The sequence below is a fragment of the Crinia signifera genome, chromosome 4, assembly GCF_055691185.1.
Source record: "Crinia signifera chromosome 4, ASM5569118v1, whole genome shotgun sequence".
Taxonomy (NCBI): domain Eukaryota; kingdom Metazoa; phylum Chordata; class Amphibia; order Anura; family Myobatrachidae; genus Crinia; species Crinia signifera.
In genome coordinates this window covers 108,710,340-108,726,144 of record NC_139220.1, presented here as the reverse complement: position 1 = coordinate 108,726,144, position 15,805 = coordinate 108,710,340, and the positions used below count along the sequence as shown (strand labels likewise).

Here is a 15,805-nt window from a genome sequence, read left to right as displayed (position 1 = left end):
ACGTACTTGGTCTTCCGGGACATGTTCTATTGCTCCGATCTGCAGAAGCTGTTGAATCTTCATGGTGAGAGTCTGCTTTTCCAGTTTCTTCACTGGAATTCTTGACTTGGCAAATTTGTTTTTCCAAGGTCTTTTCAAAAACTCTATTCGGTAGCCACTTTCTACAATATTGATGACCCATCTGTCCGTAATCGATGTTTTCCAAGTCTCTGAAAACTGTAGTAGCCGGGCTCCTACTCTCACCACCGAACCACCGTCATAATTTGGAAACTCTCCGATATTGCTGCCGAAAGGACTGGCGAGTCATATTCGGGTTCCCCCTACGGGAATACGGACGTCCAGGTCGATAGCTCTTTGCATCTCTGTATGCTTGCCTGCTGGATGTAGGAATGGGGAACCTATTTCTCCTATCCTGGGGTAGTCTCACGGATTTACCACCCGAAATTCTCTGGATCATTGAATCCAATTTCGAGCCAAACAAGAACCCACCTTCGAAGGGTAGTGCAGTCAGACGATTTTTGGAGTTGGCATCCGCACTCCAAGGTTTAAGCCAGAGTGCCCTCCTAGCCGTCACCCCTGGTGCCATAGCTTTAGCGGAGAACGATACCGCATCCAGAGAGGCCTCACATAAGTATTCAATAGCCTTTTGTATGATCTGTAAATTTCTTAATAGGTATTGCTTGGAAATCTTTTCACTTATGTACGTATGCAATTCAGACGACCATAGTCTCATTGCTTTTGCTACTGATGCGATAGCAACGCTAGATTTAAGCGATAGTGCCGAGGTTTGGTGCAATTTTCTAAGAGAATTCTCAATCTTCCTCTCCATAGCGTCTTTAAACGCCGCCCCATCTTCCAACGGTATGGTCGTTCTTGAAGTCAGCTCTGCCACCGCTGCATCAACCTTGGGTACTAGACACCACTTTAGGAAATCTTCGTCCTTGAATGGGTACATTTTATCCACTCTCGCCCATCCGCCCATCCTTTTATCCGTGTTGACCCACTCTTTATTGATTTCACGGACTACCTTGTGAACAGGGAATGTTCTTCCTTTCTTAGATCTGTCTTTGAAAAGTGGATCTACTGTAGTATCTGAAACTTCTGGATAATTCATTGACTTGTAAATGTTTTTCAACACACTTTCCACCAACTCTAGATTGAAAGACCTCACATCTTCCTCTATCTCTCCTTCTTCAATGTAATCTGCTTCTAATGGTTCTATCTCCTCCGAAGAACCATTTCCTTCTGCTAACAGCTCAGCTTGTTCCCGAGATCTTTTGATTTTCTGAGATTGCAAGAACTCTTCTTTAGACACAAAAGACTTCAGCATCCAATCCATTAGCGTCTTAAGTACGTCTGATTGATCTGACTTGTCCACTTTAGGCTGTGGAGTTTTGTCACAATCTTCACATAAAGTCCTTTTATCAGAACTGGCAAATGCTTTATCACAACTCATGCAAGTGCAAGTAAGAAACTTCTTCTTAGCCGTCCTTTTCTTATGAGCAGGTGATTTAGGCACACTGAAATAAAATAAGAAACCTAACTAGTATCATAAATATAAAAAAAAATTCTAATGCCCAAAAACCTAAGGGCTTACCTCAAAGGGGCAATATCTGGCTGATGGGAAGAAGGTGTTTGCTCCTGGCTTTCCTCCATGGTTCTGCTGCTGTAACACCCTGCAGCCTGTAACCAACATCCGTTTATATAAGGTTAATGATTTAACCTTCCATGTGCCGCCAGAGCAAAACTTTCTATACCGAAATCCCGGTGAGTGGAACTAAATTATTGGGTCTCTGTTTCCGGGGACACCTTTTCGTGGCGCACTCTGTGTGCAACGCCGGCGGAAGTGACGTCTACGCGCACTTCCGCCCCTCGCGTCTCAGCATCCGGCAGCTTGCGGCGCCGGCACTCAGCAGAGCACCTCCATCCGTGCGACCTGGTGGAAACGCACAGCTTTTACCCACCGGCCTCCAGCTCTGACCAGGTAATACTGCCATTATACCCTCGCTGTCCGTGGGCTAGAATGTAATGCCTGCTGCTGGGTCTCAGTAAATAACTGGCGCTAAGCACAGTATTTTACCTAAGTGTAATTGCTGGAGGCAGGTATCTGAAAGGCCCCACTCCTCCGCAATTTATCCTTCTTCCCGGGAAGCCATCCCAATCAGTCATACTGAACAAGAGGTAGCCCTGTTTAAAAGCAAAATAGCGCCCTGCCTGTCCTATCTAGACGGAGACAGGAGAAAAAGACACAGAGGGAAGGGAGGTGTGAGCTATTATACCCAAGGTGGGCGGTCCCTGAAAAAAGTCCTGTCTAATCTGGTAGGAGGAGGGGAATATCCCACTGTCATGGCTGCCATGGGGATCGTAGAAGAAAATCAGCATGGAAAACTTCTGGAAAAAGCACCCATGGAGGTGAGGTCTATTATGGGGGTGGCTAAATTACCTCCTCATAGGATTCTTAATTGGACACAATTGCCACTTAATGCTAATTCTGCTACAATGGCCTTACCTGGACATTGTATTTATTAGTATGTGCACCGGCTGCAGCTGTTAAAGTTATGGGGAGGTACTGGCTAGTATAACAGCCAGAATTACATGCACATATATCTGAGAGTTCATGTGGACACTATACATAGGTATATTTAATGCCCTTTAGGAGAGCTATGACGGCGAGCAGTGCCGATAGCTCGCGGTCATTATTCAACCCAACCCCCCCTCCCCTCACTTATTGTTTCCACCTTGCTGGTTCTTTTCAGCGAGGTGGAAATGGCGAGTGCGGCCGTCAAAATGGCTCGCCACTATATGCAGTGGGCTCACTGCATTTTTTGTCAAACCTTGCCATTCTGGTGAATCGGTGAGGATTTCCCCTCTTAGGGCCTAAACTACATTCTTCTAACTTTGAATACCCATTTTTAAATAGTTTAGTCCATAGGGCATGGTATACCTGAAGGGCTAACAGTTCATCCTCCAAGTCTTGAAAGGTATCATCATCAAAACAGGATTCAAACAAACTGTGTGTCGGGTCATACGCACTTTCTTTCCTGAGGACAAGATGTATATGGTTACAAGAGCAATATAATTCAAAAAGTATTATCAGAATGCATACATGTCCTTATTAAACACACTCAGAAATGAAGACACACAACAATATTCACATCTGATTCCTTTGTGCAGTAAATATATTTATTTACAGTTTCTTATATAGCGCACACATATTATTGTCTTTTATCAATATTTTTATAATACCCACTGGAAAATGACATTAAAAAAGTTCATGGAGTTGTGGTTTCAGAATACAAACTACAAAGTAAATTTAGCATGTTAACTTTTTATTGAAATAAAGAGAAAACGCCCTAAGAGAATGTCCCTGACTATGGGTGCCCCCATTATCAGCAATTTGAAGCATACAGACTAGACGATATTTAGACTTTGTCATTCCGACATGACAGAACTGACAAAATGTAGGGAATGTAGTCTAACATTTACAGACTTTAACAATTAGAGCAGCCTTCTCCATGGACACCATCTTTTAACACTCTGAAAAAACATTACCAGCACCCCAACATGACCCCATTCTAATCACATATAAAATGCTCTGTACCAGGACTTCCGTCTTAATTTAGGATAACGGTAACATGATTTGAGTTAGTTAATCGAGAAGGAAGGCACTTCAACCCCAAAGTAACCGCAACCCTTAATTAATTAATAGGGAAGTCCAGGAGCAGGACATTTTGTACTTCATCTAAGGGATCATGGTGGCAGATGCACCTATTTGATCTTAAATACTTCAGGGATCTGCCATCTTGCAGGTTTTTTTTTTTTTTTTGGCTGAACAACTTCAGCCAAATTCGAGAGTAGACCCTCGATAGAACTTGGCCGTATGTGGCCATGAGTTATATGGCAGTCGTCTCATTCCCCATTTTTCATACTGCTGAATTTGGCAGGGAATTTCCCAGGGCTGCTATAGAAATACAGGGGACCCCTAAACAGTTTGTCCCCTGTATTAATGTACCCAGCACTGGCTCAAAGAGCCTAGGAGTATGGATCATAGGGTCGACAACAGGAAGGTAAAGTCATTAGGTCGACCCCATGTCAACTCAACCTTGTTACATCGACCTTATGACCATATACCGAGCCCAAGGCTGGGTCAACAATAACTAGGTCAGCACCTAAGAATGGTCAACATACTCTAGGTTGACATTGACATAAGGTCGACACAAGATTAAGTTCGGCATGAGTTTCAGGTTTATTTAAAATATATTTTTCATACTTTACTATCCAAGTGGGTACAGAGTGAAATTATAATAGCTTGCGGAGTATAGCGTGGCACCATACACAAAGCATGGCAAGCGCAGAGAGCTATGCGATAAATGCGGTACACTTACACTGTCCATGCCGGCCTAGACATTGTTTATCATCAATACCGTAACCCACGAGGTATATACACATATATGTATATAGATTGTAAGCTTGCGAGCAGGGCCCTCATACCTTTGACTGCCTGTAAATACCCAATTTGTTTTATCACAGTCTCCTATTGTAAAGCACAACGGAATATGCTACGCTATATAACAAACGAATAGATCTATCCATCTATACACACACACACAAATGGCAATAGAAAAACCGCACACCACTTACATAGATAGTGGGTGGGTGCTAGATCCCATATAAATTAATTATATCCGTTTGTATTTCTCCCATTTAGGAGAAAATAAATCTGCACACCACAATAGGATGAGTTTTCAAAACATTTATGAAAGTCTCTTAAGTGAGAGGTCAGTTCAACACATGGCAATATATTGCATGAAAAAAAGCTGGGTTACTTATCCTTATCCTAACCGGGTTGGTGACAAAAAGCCAGTGGATGCCCATACTGGTTCCTTCACCATAATAGCTCGACAGGCTGTTTCGGTGGAACAACCACCTTCATCAAGAGCACTTGCTCTTGATGAAGGTGGTTGTTCCACCGAAACAGCCTGTCGAGCTATTATGGTGAAGGGACCAGTATGGGCATCCACGGGCTTTTTGTCACCAACCCGGTTAGGATAAGTAACCCAGCTTTTTTTCATGCAATATATTGCCATGTGTTGAACTGACCTCTCACTTAAGAGACTTTCATAAATGTTTTGAAAACTCATCCTATTGTGGTGTGCAGATTTATTTTCTCCTCAAGGGGAGAAATACAAACGGATCTATCTATCTATCTATCTATATATACACACACACACACACACACACAGTCTAGCATGCGGTCCGGCACTCTCCCCTCTAGGTGATGACCTTTGGTGCCCTCCATGTGATCAGGGTATTGTAGACAGTAAACAGGCGGCATTTCAAGGATTTTTTCAAAATTTGTATTCAAGATGATACGACACCAGCGTTTCGGGGCCCGAACGCCCCTTTGTCAAGGTGGTAAGAAAAATCACTGTTTTTCTTACCACCTTGACAAAGGCGGCGTTCGGGCCCTGAAACGTTGGTGTCGTGTCATCTTGAATACAAATTTTGAAAAAATCCTTGGAGTGCCGCCTGTCGCCTGTTTACTGTCCACAATATATATATATATATATATATATATATATATATATATATATATATATATATATATATATATATATATATATATATATATATATATATATATATAGCAGACAGCAATTGCGTGGCACTCTGGATACTTTTTCTCATAAATAAACTGCCGTTTATTTATGAGAAAAAGTATCCAGAGTGCCACGCAATTGCTGTCTGCTATCTATCCCTGTTTGGAAGTGGGGGCACCGGATCAAGTATCTTCTAACTTGCACAGTGCCGGGTCATTGAGATATATATATATATATATATATATACATATATACACACACACACACACACACACACACACACACACACACATACACATATATATATATACATACACACACACAAAAAATAATCACACGGAGAGAGGGGGGGAGTGCAGCACTCCAGACAGCTTGATAATTAAACTTCACAGGCCCAATATATGGTGGGCAAGGTTTCAATGCGCTCATTGTGTGTATGTGTGAGATAGATCGAGATAATGATTAAGCATACTTCAGGACTAGTGATGAAAAAATATATTTGCAATAGTCTACGCCGTTTCGGGACACTACATATATATATATATATATATACACACACACACATATACATATATATATATATATACACATATACATACATACATACATATATACATACATACATACACACATGCATAACGGTTGGATAATGTTCAATTATTATAGGGTCAAAGATTACAGAGAGATAGCTACAAACCTCCGACATACTGACTAAGAAACAAGGAAACCCTTACTCAAATGGTGTCCCAGGTGGATCCCAAGCATGGAGCGCACGCCTCCAGAGTTTGATTTGCATGTCCCAAGACCGTCGGCTGTACTTTTTATACTTGTTGGGGCTGCGAGGGTGAATTCCTGGTTCCCTTTCATATCTATGTAAATAAAAACGCATATGGGTCTGTAAGTGTACATGATTCTGCTCTAAAAGAGCTGCCACCCTTTTAGATTTCCGGATTACTACTGCAATCAGATCTCCATCACATACAGCTGCCCATGAGAGCCAGGTTCAACACCTTCGATACATGGTGGGCCGGGGGCCAGGATAAGTAAGCACACCTGCAGAGCTGCGATAGGCTCTGTATATACATAGCGGTGTCCAGGGCTATTTTTCAGCAGGCTCCAGCAGGAACTGAGGCCCTTATTCTAGTTCACTCTTGACAAAATATTTCTTAGATGGACAAAACCATGTGCACTGCAGGTGAGGCAGGTGTAAAACCCCACCCAAATCTAATTATCTCTGCACAAGTAACACCTGCCTCACCTGCAGTGCACATGGTTTTGTCCATCTAAGAAATATTATGTCAGAAAGAGTGAACGAGAATAAGGGCCTCAGTTCCTGCTGGAAGTACCCTCTACTATACCTTCCCATCAAGCAGATTCTGATCCTGGGCTGTCACCATTGCTGGACAGCATTAAGAAGATTATATATCTGGGTGACTGCTCTGTTAATACCAGGCATGTGCCAAGTGTGCAATTGGGCACTGCGGATTACTAATTTAACATAAAAATGATAATGAAAAAGGGATATCACAATATATATATAGATAGATATAGTATGTATTTTTCAATCTGGCACTGGAGACTTAAAATATCTTCACCATTTAAACGTTGAAATGTAACCATTTGACTAGAGAAAGTTAAGGCAGCCATTTATTGCAGAATCAATAATTGAATGCAGTTTTAAGCTCAATATTAACTAGAGACACTACTAATGTACTTCTAGTTAAGCCAAGCCTGGGTTTTCCCACTAATCAATATATTAGACACATGTACACTGGTAAGATGGATATATATATATATATATATATATATCTGTCAGGGACATAACTCGTGTAGTATGGAGCGTGCCACCGCAAACAGCTGTGCAGTGTAGATGGAAACATTGGTGGCACTTGTTACATTTTTTTACACAAAGTACAAGTAGCTTCATATAGTTTGAAAATATCAGTTTTTTTTTATGCAGGATCAATTGACTCAATGAGTAGGGTGTTTAATTAGAAAGCAACAAGTTGTGGGGTTGAATCATGAGGCATGGCATCCAAGAAAATAAGGTGTCCTTTCTTACATCGTAGGACTTCCTCAGGACTTAACCCCTGAGGAAGTCCTACAATGTAAGACAGGATGAAACGCTTTGGGCAGAACTACTTACATCTCCATGGTTGATGACAGCAACCACCAGATAAACTTTTATTGTTATTTTGAAATTGTACGCATCAATCTTTTATGTGTATGTTTAATAAAATAAATTTAAAGAGTTACTACACTATAAAGTCTTTCCTTTTTGGGAGCACTGTGCTTGCTTTTAAAATAAGGTGGCAGAAAAAAGAATTCCTACAAGGGGCACTCAGAGCTGATGATTTTGGATTATTCAGCAATCTGTATGTTTATTTAGTGTCCCAAGAAAATTATTGAAATTTAACTTTTAGCCAGGCTAAGTCCGAGAGGACACGGTGCACATGGCTAGTGTGACCCGTCCTACCCTTTAGTGTCGACCGTATGTTCTGTGTGTTAGCATTAAGCTTATAACTTAATCGCTCTGTGTCATTAGCCTGGCGTGACATTGCAGTCTATCAAGCAAATACACAAGCAATTGTAAAAACCCGGCGTGGTACCGCCGCATACTATCATACACACGGGGGTTCAAACAGCTATTCAGTGTCTCCATATGCAGAGAGACACTGTGTATGTGTCAGTAATAATCATATTAATCCACCGGTGAATCTATTTACTCTGTTAGACTGATGCATGTTCAGATAAAATATAGCAATGACAGTCATTTAACTGGTACCAATGTTAAGAAATTTGGGTACTTGTTTCCTAGCACGGCGCCCACGATTTCCATCTTATGGCATCTTATGGCATCTTATACAATTTAAGATTTTATACCATTGTATATGGCATACGATGAGATGAGATGATACGATTTTAAATTGTATACGCACACTAATGGGTGCTTTCAATGTTAATTGGCCCCCCTATAAGATTTTGAATTGTATAAGCACCCTAATGGGTGCTTACAATGTTAAATGCACCCCCACGCTACCCCCACTATCAACACCAACCCGAAGCGTGGCGAGCCCGTGAGGGGCGGCGGTACGCGTCCTCCGACCTTTTCAATACCCCCACTATCCATGTCGGCGTGGAGTTGATTTTATATATTGCGGCGAGCGCAGAGAGCCCGAAGCGCGGCGAGCCCCGTGAGGGGCAGCGTTTAACTTTACATGTATTACACGTTCGCTCGCCACGCTTAGGGCTCGGTGGCTCGCCACACTATATAAAATCAACTCCACATCGGCATGGATAGTGGGGGTATAAAAAAAGGTCAGAGGACGCGTACCGCCGCCCCTCGCAGGCTCGCTGCGCTCGCCACGCTTCGGGTTGGCGTTCATAGTGGGGGTGGCGTGGGGGTGCATTTAACATTGTAAGCACCCATTAGGGTGCTTATACAATTAAAAATCTTATAGGGGGGCCAATTGACATTGAAAGCACCCATTAGTGTGCTTATACAATTTAAAATCGTATCCTCTCATCTCATTGTATGCCATATACAATGGTATACAATTTTAAATTGTATAAGATCGGGTCCCATCGCATCTCATCGCATACCATATTAAGCCTTATGGTATGCAATGCGATGGGCGCCATGATAATACACAAGTACTGAAATTTGATATAACTGTACAGATTCACAATCTATTGCTAGGATTATCTGATTGTAAATTCACATCATATTGCTAATGGCATGTGATCCAACAGGGGTTAAATAATCCATGCCATTTAAAATATACATGCTAAATATTTGCACTACACATGAACTTTATTTCCACCGAGCATTATATTGTAGCTAATTAAAGCAACATAGTTGCAGTAGAATTTTTACATATGACTACAACTTAATAGCAAAGCTACAATACACTGGGAATTCTCTCAGATAGTGCCATATCATATTAGTGTGGTGAATAACAGTTAAAACAGAACACATACTGTATTAATTATTAACACACAGACGCATGATAGTCACTGGACTACAATAATAACACACACAACGGTCAGCTCTATTTTAAATTTATTGTCACTTTTCATGCACTTTTTTTCACAATGTTTTTAATATATTTCGCAGCTTTTTAAACTTGCAAATAAAAGTAAAAATTTCAATAATATTTTTCTTGGGACACTAAATAAAACATACCGATTGCTGAATAATCCAAGATCGTCAGCTCTGAGTAGTCCTTGTAGGTATTCTTTTTTTTTCTGCCATATGATTATATTAATTCCTGGGTAGCACCTCCCTACATATATCAAGCCTGGATGCACGGCAACATACAATTTATAGGGAATAGCGGTATATTATAATATTGTATATCATTAGACTGTGCGGATTATTTCTTCTTGTCCAATTTCAAAAAAAGGTATAAGTCCTGAAATTCTATGAAGAATACTTCATCTATATATGGACCCTTATCTAATGTGAGTCAGTGCCATATTTATCCACATATTTTCTTTTATTGCACCTGCTATACCTTTTAACCACATGGTGGCAGTAGAGCACTAAATATACATCACCTCACCACCAATTTTGTATCTTACTGATACCGCCTTTCTTCTTTGCATATCTCCATTACAAACAAGTGTGACACCTCTTGCGAGACACACCGGAGGAGCCACGAAGTAAAGAAAATGTGATACACCTGTTTAATTCTACTACATGGTACGCGTATCTAACAAACCCTATAAAAGGGACACATAACCTATAACACTGAAATTTGTCATGCACTTTCCCAACGAGGGCATGGGCCTAATGTCTTCTAGTGGAAAAATGGGGGGGGGGGGGGGGGGGTACATTTTTTGGGGTGCCGTGTTGTAGAAAAAAGTAACAGCACTGGTACTTTAATTTAAAATCAGTAACATTAGCTCTTAAAAGCTATGAAAGTACCTTAAGTATGGCAACAAACCTTATAAAGCACACTGTATTTAAGGTAGGGGAGCATTCTTACTTGGGAATCTGCCGACGATAGCACCGATAACCAGTGGTGTTCTTGCCATAGTCTATTTGCTTCTGCCTCCTCTGCAGAATGGCTTCGTCAGTCTCTATTTTACTTGAGTCTGGGGATGTGCAGGCACTTCTTGAGAAACAGTTTACAAGGAAATTGGTTCACATTAATTTTGAATATGAAGTAAAAAAAAAAAACACAAAAAAAAAATAAACACCATTCATAACTTCATTTGCACAAAAATATAAAATAAAAAAGGTTTAACAGAAACCAGCTATTACACAAAACCTAGTAGACAAGTGTCTCATCGGCAAAACAGTCACAACACTACTACTGCAATTGGTAACTTTACTTATACTTCAATCTAGAGAAGCTGTCCCATCATGTTCTAATAAAATGTCTACAAGCAGTTTAATCTTAAACCTTCATGTCAAACAGCAAATTTGAAATGAGGAAAAAAAAAATATGACTTTTCTTGTTCGAATCAGCAAGATACATGTACAAACACTAGCACCTGTATATTACGGGATTGAATATTTTTTATACTTTAATAAGCCTCAGATAATATTTACAATTTTTTCACTTATAACAGAATTTAGACATATTAATTTTTCAAAAATTGGGGTCACTTAGATATATCCTTATTATTATTATTATAAATTTTTTTTAAAGAAAAGCACTTTTTTTCAATGAAGATCACATTAAATTAATCATAAATACACTACAGGTTGAGTATCCCGTATCCGAATATCTGTTATCTGAATTATTCCAAAAACCATACATTCCAGAAAGTGGAAAAAAAAAAATATTTTTTTGCTTAAAAAAAAAATAAAAAAAAATTACTGGGGACATCTGTAACAGCACTACTGAGGAAATGATATGTAACTGGCACTATATATGTACAAGAAAAGGATTGCTTGGCATTCAAATTCAGTGCCTGAGATAGTACACAAATTTTGTTTCATGTTTTGAAACCTTGTTTTTTGAACAAATAAAATATATTTGTGTGCATTTCATGTGGTTGATGTGTTTATACAGCATAAATGCAAGATACTTCAAAATACATCATTGAAATATTTTCCGAAATACGGAATAATCCATTATCCAAAATTCTGCTGGTCCCTGCTGGTTTATACTCAACCTGTATAAAAATGGTTAATGTGGTAAATAACTATACAGGTTGAGTATCCCGTATCCATGCATCCAATTACCCGAAATATTCCAAAAACCGTGGTTTTTGGAATAATTCAAATTATTTTTTTTACCCCCCTAACCCTCTTTTCATACTTACCAAGTCCCGTGTGCCGGTGACGTCACCCACCAATGCATTCCTGGGACCGCTGGAGACCCAGAGAAGATGCCGGAGGCCTGCTGTGGACGCCGAGGGACCACTGGACACCATCAGGGGACAGGTAAGTAAGCCTAAAAAAAAAATATTCTAAAAACCGAAAAAATCCCCTATCCGGAAGGCTCGTGGTCCCGAGCATTTCAGATAAGGGATACTCAACCTGTACTAGCTGCAAATGTCTGGTTAATTAAAAGAATATCTACATCAGTACCATCTTTCCCATTGGGCATAATGGGCACTTGCCCTGGGGCACAAGGATTCTAGGGGCCCACCCCAATGGGGAAGACGGCACTGGCCTGGGGAGCTACTGCGGCGGGCACCTGGAAGCTTGTAGCGCTGCACTATTTAACGGGCAGCTGATTTTGGAAACTGACTGGATGCTAATTGGCCAGTCTTTTCAAAATCAAGCAAAAGCAAGTAGCGCTACAGGCTCCCAGACGCCACTGGCCGGACCCTGCTGCAGTGCAGCAGCGGCTGTCCTGTGTTGGTGCCCCCACCTGGTGTGAGCTGCTCCCCCCCTGCGGCTGTGGCCATGGAGTTCTGGGAGCAGCCCTTACACAGCAGCCAGAGCGCTGGTTGGCCACTCATTGATCCGGCACTCGCTGCCCATACCCGCTAGTCTTCCTGCACCCCTGCCCAGGAAAGGCAGCTAGGATGGTGGCAGCCAGGGAGAGGAAGGGGGAGGCACCACAAAGCCAGAGAGTGGGAAACGCAAGCCGGGGATCACAGTGAGCAAGCCGGGGGGGCTAATGTTCTGCCATGGGGCCCCCGACAATGTTAAGACGACCCTGATCTACATATGTGTATAGAGGCCCATCAACCATCACTCTAGTGTTCTAATGGTACATTGTATTTGCTAATCGTGATGGAGGACTAATGGATTATTACAAAACCCTTTTGCAATTTAGTACAGCTAAAAATGGGCTTGCACAACAGAGAAGTTTTCAAAATGGCCTTCCTTGGAGCATAACATTTGTGGGTTTAATTATACTCTTAACCTGTCATTGCATACTGTTGCAAATTTGCTAGATACGCAACATATCAGTATAAAAAACACTTGAAACTCCGACAGTCAACTGTTTCATGTTGTGGACTATTTGCTTTTTTCATTCTTTTTCCTTGTCCGTACAATACACAAGCATGAAAATATAAAAATAAAATACAATCATGTAACAAAGGGTTAATATGGGCAGAAAAAAAACACATTTTCATGTGAAAACTTGACAGACCATTCTTGTCCTTCGAAATGAAGGCTATTCCATGCCAGAAATTGCCAAGAACCTGAATATTTCTGTCACGGTCCGCCCATCGGCAGGCGGGAGCTGTGGCGCCGCTCCCTCCGATCCTGGCAGCTGCAGGGGGTCCAGCCGTGCCCGCTCCGGCAGCTTGGTGCCGCCATCTTGATGACGTCAGCGGATGACAAAGGTGGGGCTCAGAATTACCCTATCCCTGTGCTGCTGGGATCATAAATCCCAGCAGCTGCTGAGTGCCTGTGCAACTTCTAAGTTGCATGCACTCAGCTCTGAAGCTATAGCCAGAAGCTGCAGCTCTCCAGACCTCCAGTGCTCTCGTTCTAGCCCTGCTCCTGTATACTCTGCTACCCCTGGTCCCGTTCAACCTGAAGCCAGGTTGGCGATCTCCAGTTACGTTATTCCCAGTTCAAGTTATCTGCGCCAATTCGGCATCATGAGTCACCCTGCCTTCAGTTTTCGTTATTAAAGCCAAGTCACCCCTTTGTGTTCCAGTTCGCTCCCGAAGTTATTCGCCCAGGTGGCTATTTCAGTTCTTCCTTCTCCTGCCTCAATCCACGTCCAGTTCCAGTGTCTCGACCCACAACCAGTTTTGTGCCTCAACCTACAACCAGTATCAGTTACACCCAGCGTCCTGTGAGTACTTCTGGCGAAGGGCCGTGACCTGCTGTCTGGACACAGCGAAGTCCAAACTACCTTGTGGGGGTCCCTGGCGAAGACCGCTGGGCAGCTAGGCTCCACGCCTTCGCCAAGGAGTTTAGCCAAACTCACGGTCGGGATATATGCATAGGTCTTACATCCTTCCAGCCAGGTTACAAACGCCCCCTGTGCAGTCTGTACTGAGACGGATCCTCAAACACCCGCTGTGACAATTTCCTACAACTAATGCACACTATTCCCTGCAGAGAACAGCACAAACAGACTTTAACCAGAGTAGAATGAGTGTGAGACCCTGGTGCACAACTGAGCAGGAAGACAAGTACATTAGAGTCTCTAGCCTGAGAAATAGACACCTCACAGATCCACAACTGGCAGCTTCATTAATGGTACCCAATAAATACCAGTGTCAACGTCTACAGTGAAGAAATGACTTGGGGATGCTGGCCTTCTAGGCAGAGTGGCAAAGAAAGATCCATATCGGAGCCTGGACTATAAAGAGGAAAATATGAATATGGCCAAAAGAACACACAGACTTTTGATAGAGATACATCGGAATAAAGTGTTATGGACAGATGAATCGAAGCTTGAGGTGTTAAGAGCACACAGAAGAACATTTGTGAGAAACAGAACAAATGAAGAGATGCTGGACGAGTGCCTGATGCCATTTGTCAAGCATGGTGGAGGTAATGTGATGGTCTGGGGCTGCTTTGGTGCTGGTAAAGTTGGAGATTTGTACAAGGTAAGAGGGATTTTGAATAAGGAAGGCTATCACTCCATTTTGCAATGCCATGCCATACCCTGTGGACAGCGCTTGATTGGAGCCAATTTCCTTCTCTAACAGGACAATGATCTAAAGCCCACCTCCAAATTATGCAAGAACTATTTAGGGAAGAAGCAGGCAGCTGGTAGTCTGTCTGTAATGCAGTGGCCATCGCAGTCACTAGATATCAACCCTATTGAGCTGCTGTGGGAACAGCTTGACCATATAGTATGCAAGAAGTGCCCATCAAGCCAATCCAACATGTAGGAGGTGCTTCAGGAACCATGGGGTGAACTTTCTTCAACAAATTAACAGCTAGAATGCCAAAGTTCTGCAATGCTGTAATTGCTGCACAAGGAGCATTCTATGACTAAAGAAAAGTTTGAAGGGCAAAATTATTTCAAATAAAAATCATAATTTCCAACCTTGCCATTGTCGACATGTTTTATTCATTTTGCAACTCCGTTGAGAAGTCAGTTTTCATGTGAAACACAAAATTGTCGGGGTGACTCCAAACTTTTTAACGGTAGTGTAAACGTCATTAAACGTTAACCATATATTACTCAACACCACTCAATCTCCATGCCATACACAGGTTAGATCTGGGTGGAGAATTGGTCAGACTAAAATCTGGTTGGACTGAGAGTCCAGGGCTTTTAGTAAGCAGATGTGAACCATATCCGCATTAGGTTTTTACATCATTGCATGCTCCACTGCTTAGTTCTCTCGAACATCTATTAAATCTGAAAGAAACCTCCTTTCCGGTCCATGCTTGACCTGTGTTTATAGATGGGCTCCTCAAACTGCCATGCTTGCATCTGTTGTTCTGTTATAATTACATGTGGTAGACGACCTCACCTTCCCCTATTCTAGACTTTTCCCTCACAGAGAGGTTTTTGGGTGGATAGGTCTAACCAAATTGGCTAATGCAAGGACATTTTCTTGTAACTGCTTTTGGAAAAAAAAAAAATCCCATTGCAATTTGCTCTCCAAGGAACTTTGTTGGCTGTTGAGGAACAAAGTGACCCAGCTTGTAACCAACACAAGATTAAGAAAGACAATTAAAATGTAATTTACTCTGACCTGATTGGATAATGTTTATTGTAGTGAAATGGAAGAGATTAAAAGGTATTAAGGTGCCCACACACTAGAACGATTAATCGTCCGATTTCATTGTTTTTGCTCGTTTGGACGATTAA

At 41.7% G+C, this 15,805-nt stretch overlaps 1 protein-coding gene across 3 annotated transcripts in view; it reads right to left on the bottom strand.

The window, feature by feature from the left end:
• LOC146074268 (oocyte-specific histone RNA stem-loop-binding protein 2-like) overlaps positions 1–15,805 on the bottom strand; it is an 88,592-nt gene that overhangs the window by 29,115 nt on the left and 43,672 nt on the right. For 2 of the 3 annotated variants that reach the window (XM_083182174.1, XM_083182172.1), the window contains exons 5-7: positions 10,592–10,720; positions 6,335–6,469; positions 2,945–3,041 (exon numbers count right to left, since the gene is read on the bottom strand). In XM_083182174.1, coding sequence (XP_083038300.1) covers positions 2,945–3,041; positions 6,335–6,469; positions 10,592–10,720 — 361 coding nt within the window. The remainder of the gene's footprint in view (positions 1–2,944; positions 3,042–6,334; positions 6,470–10,591; positions 10,721–15,805) is intronic. The other variant, XM_083182173.1, reaches the window with a different exon arrangement.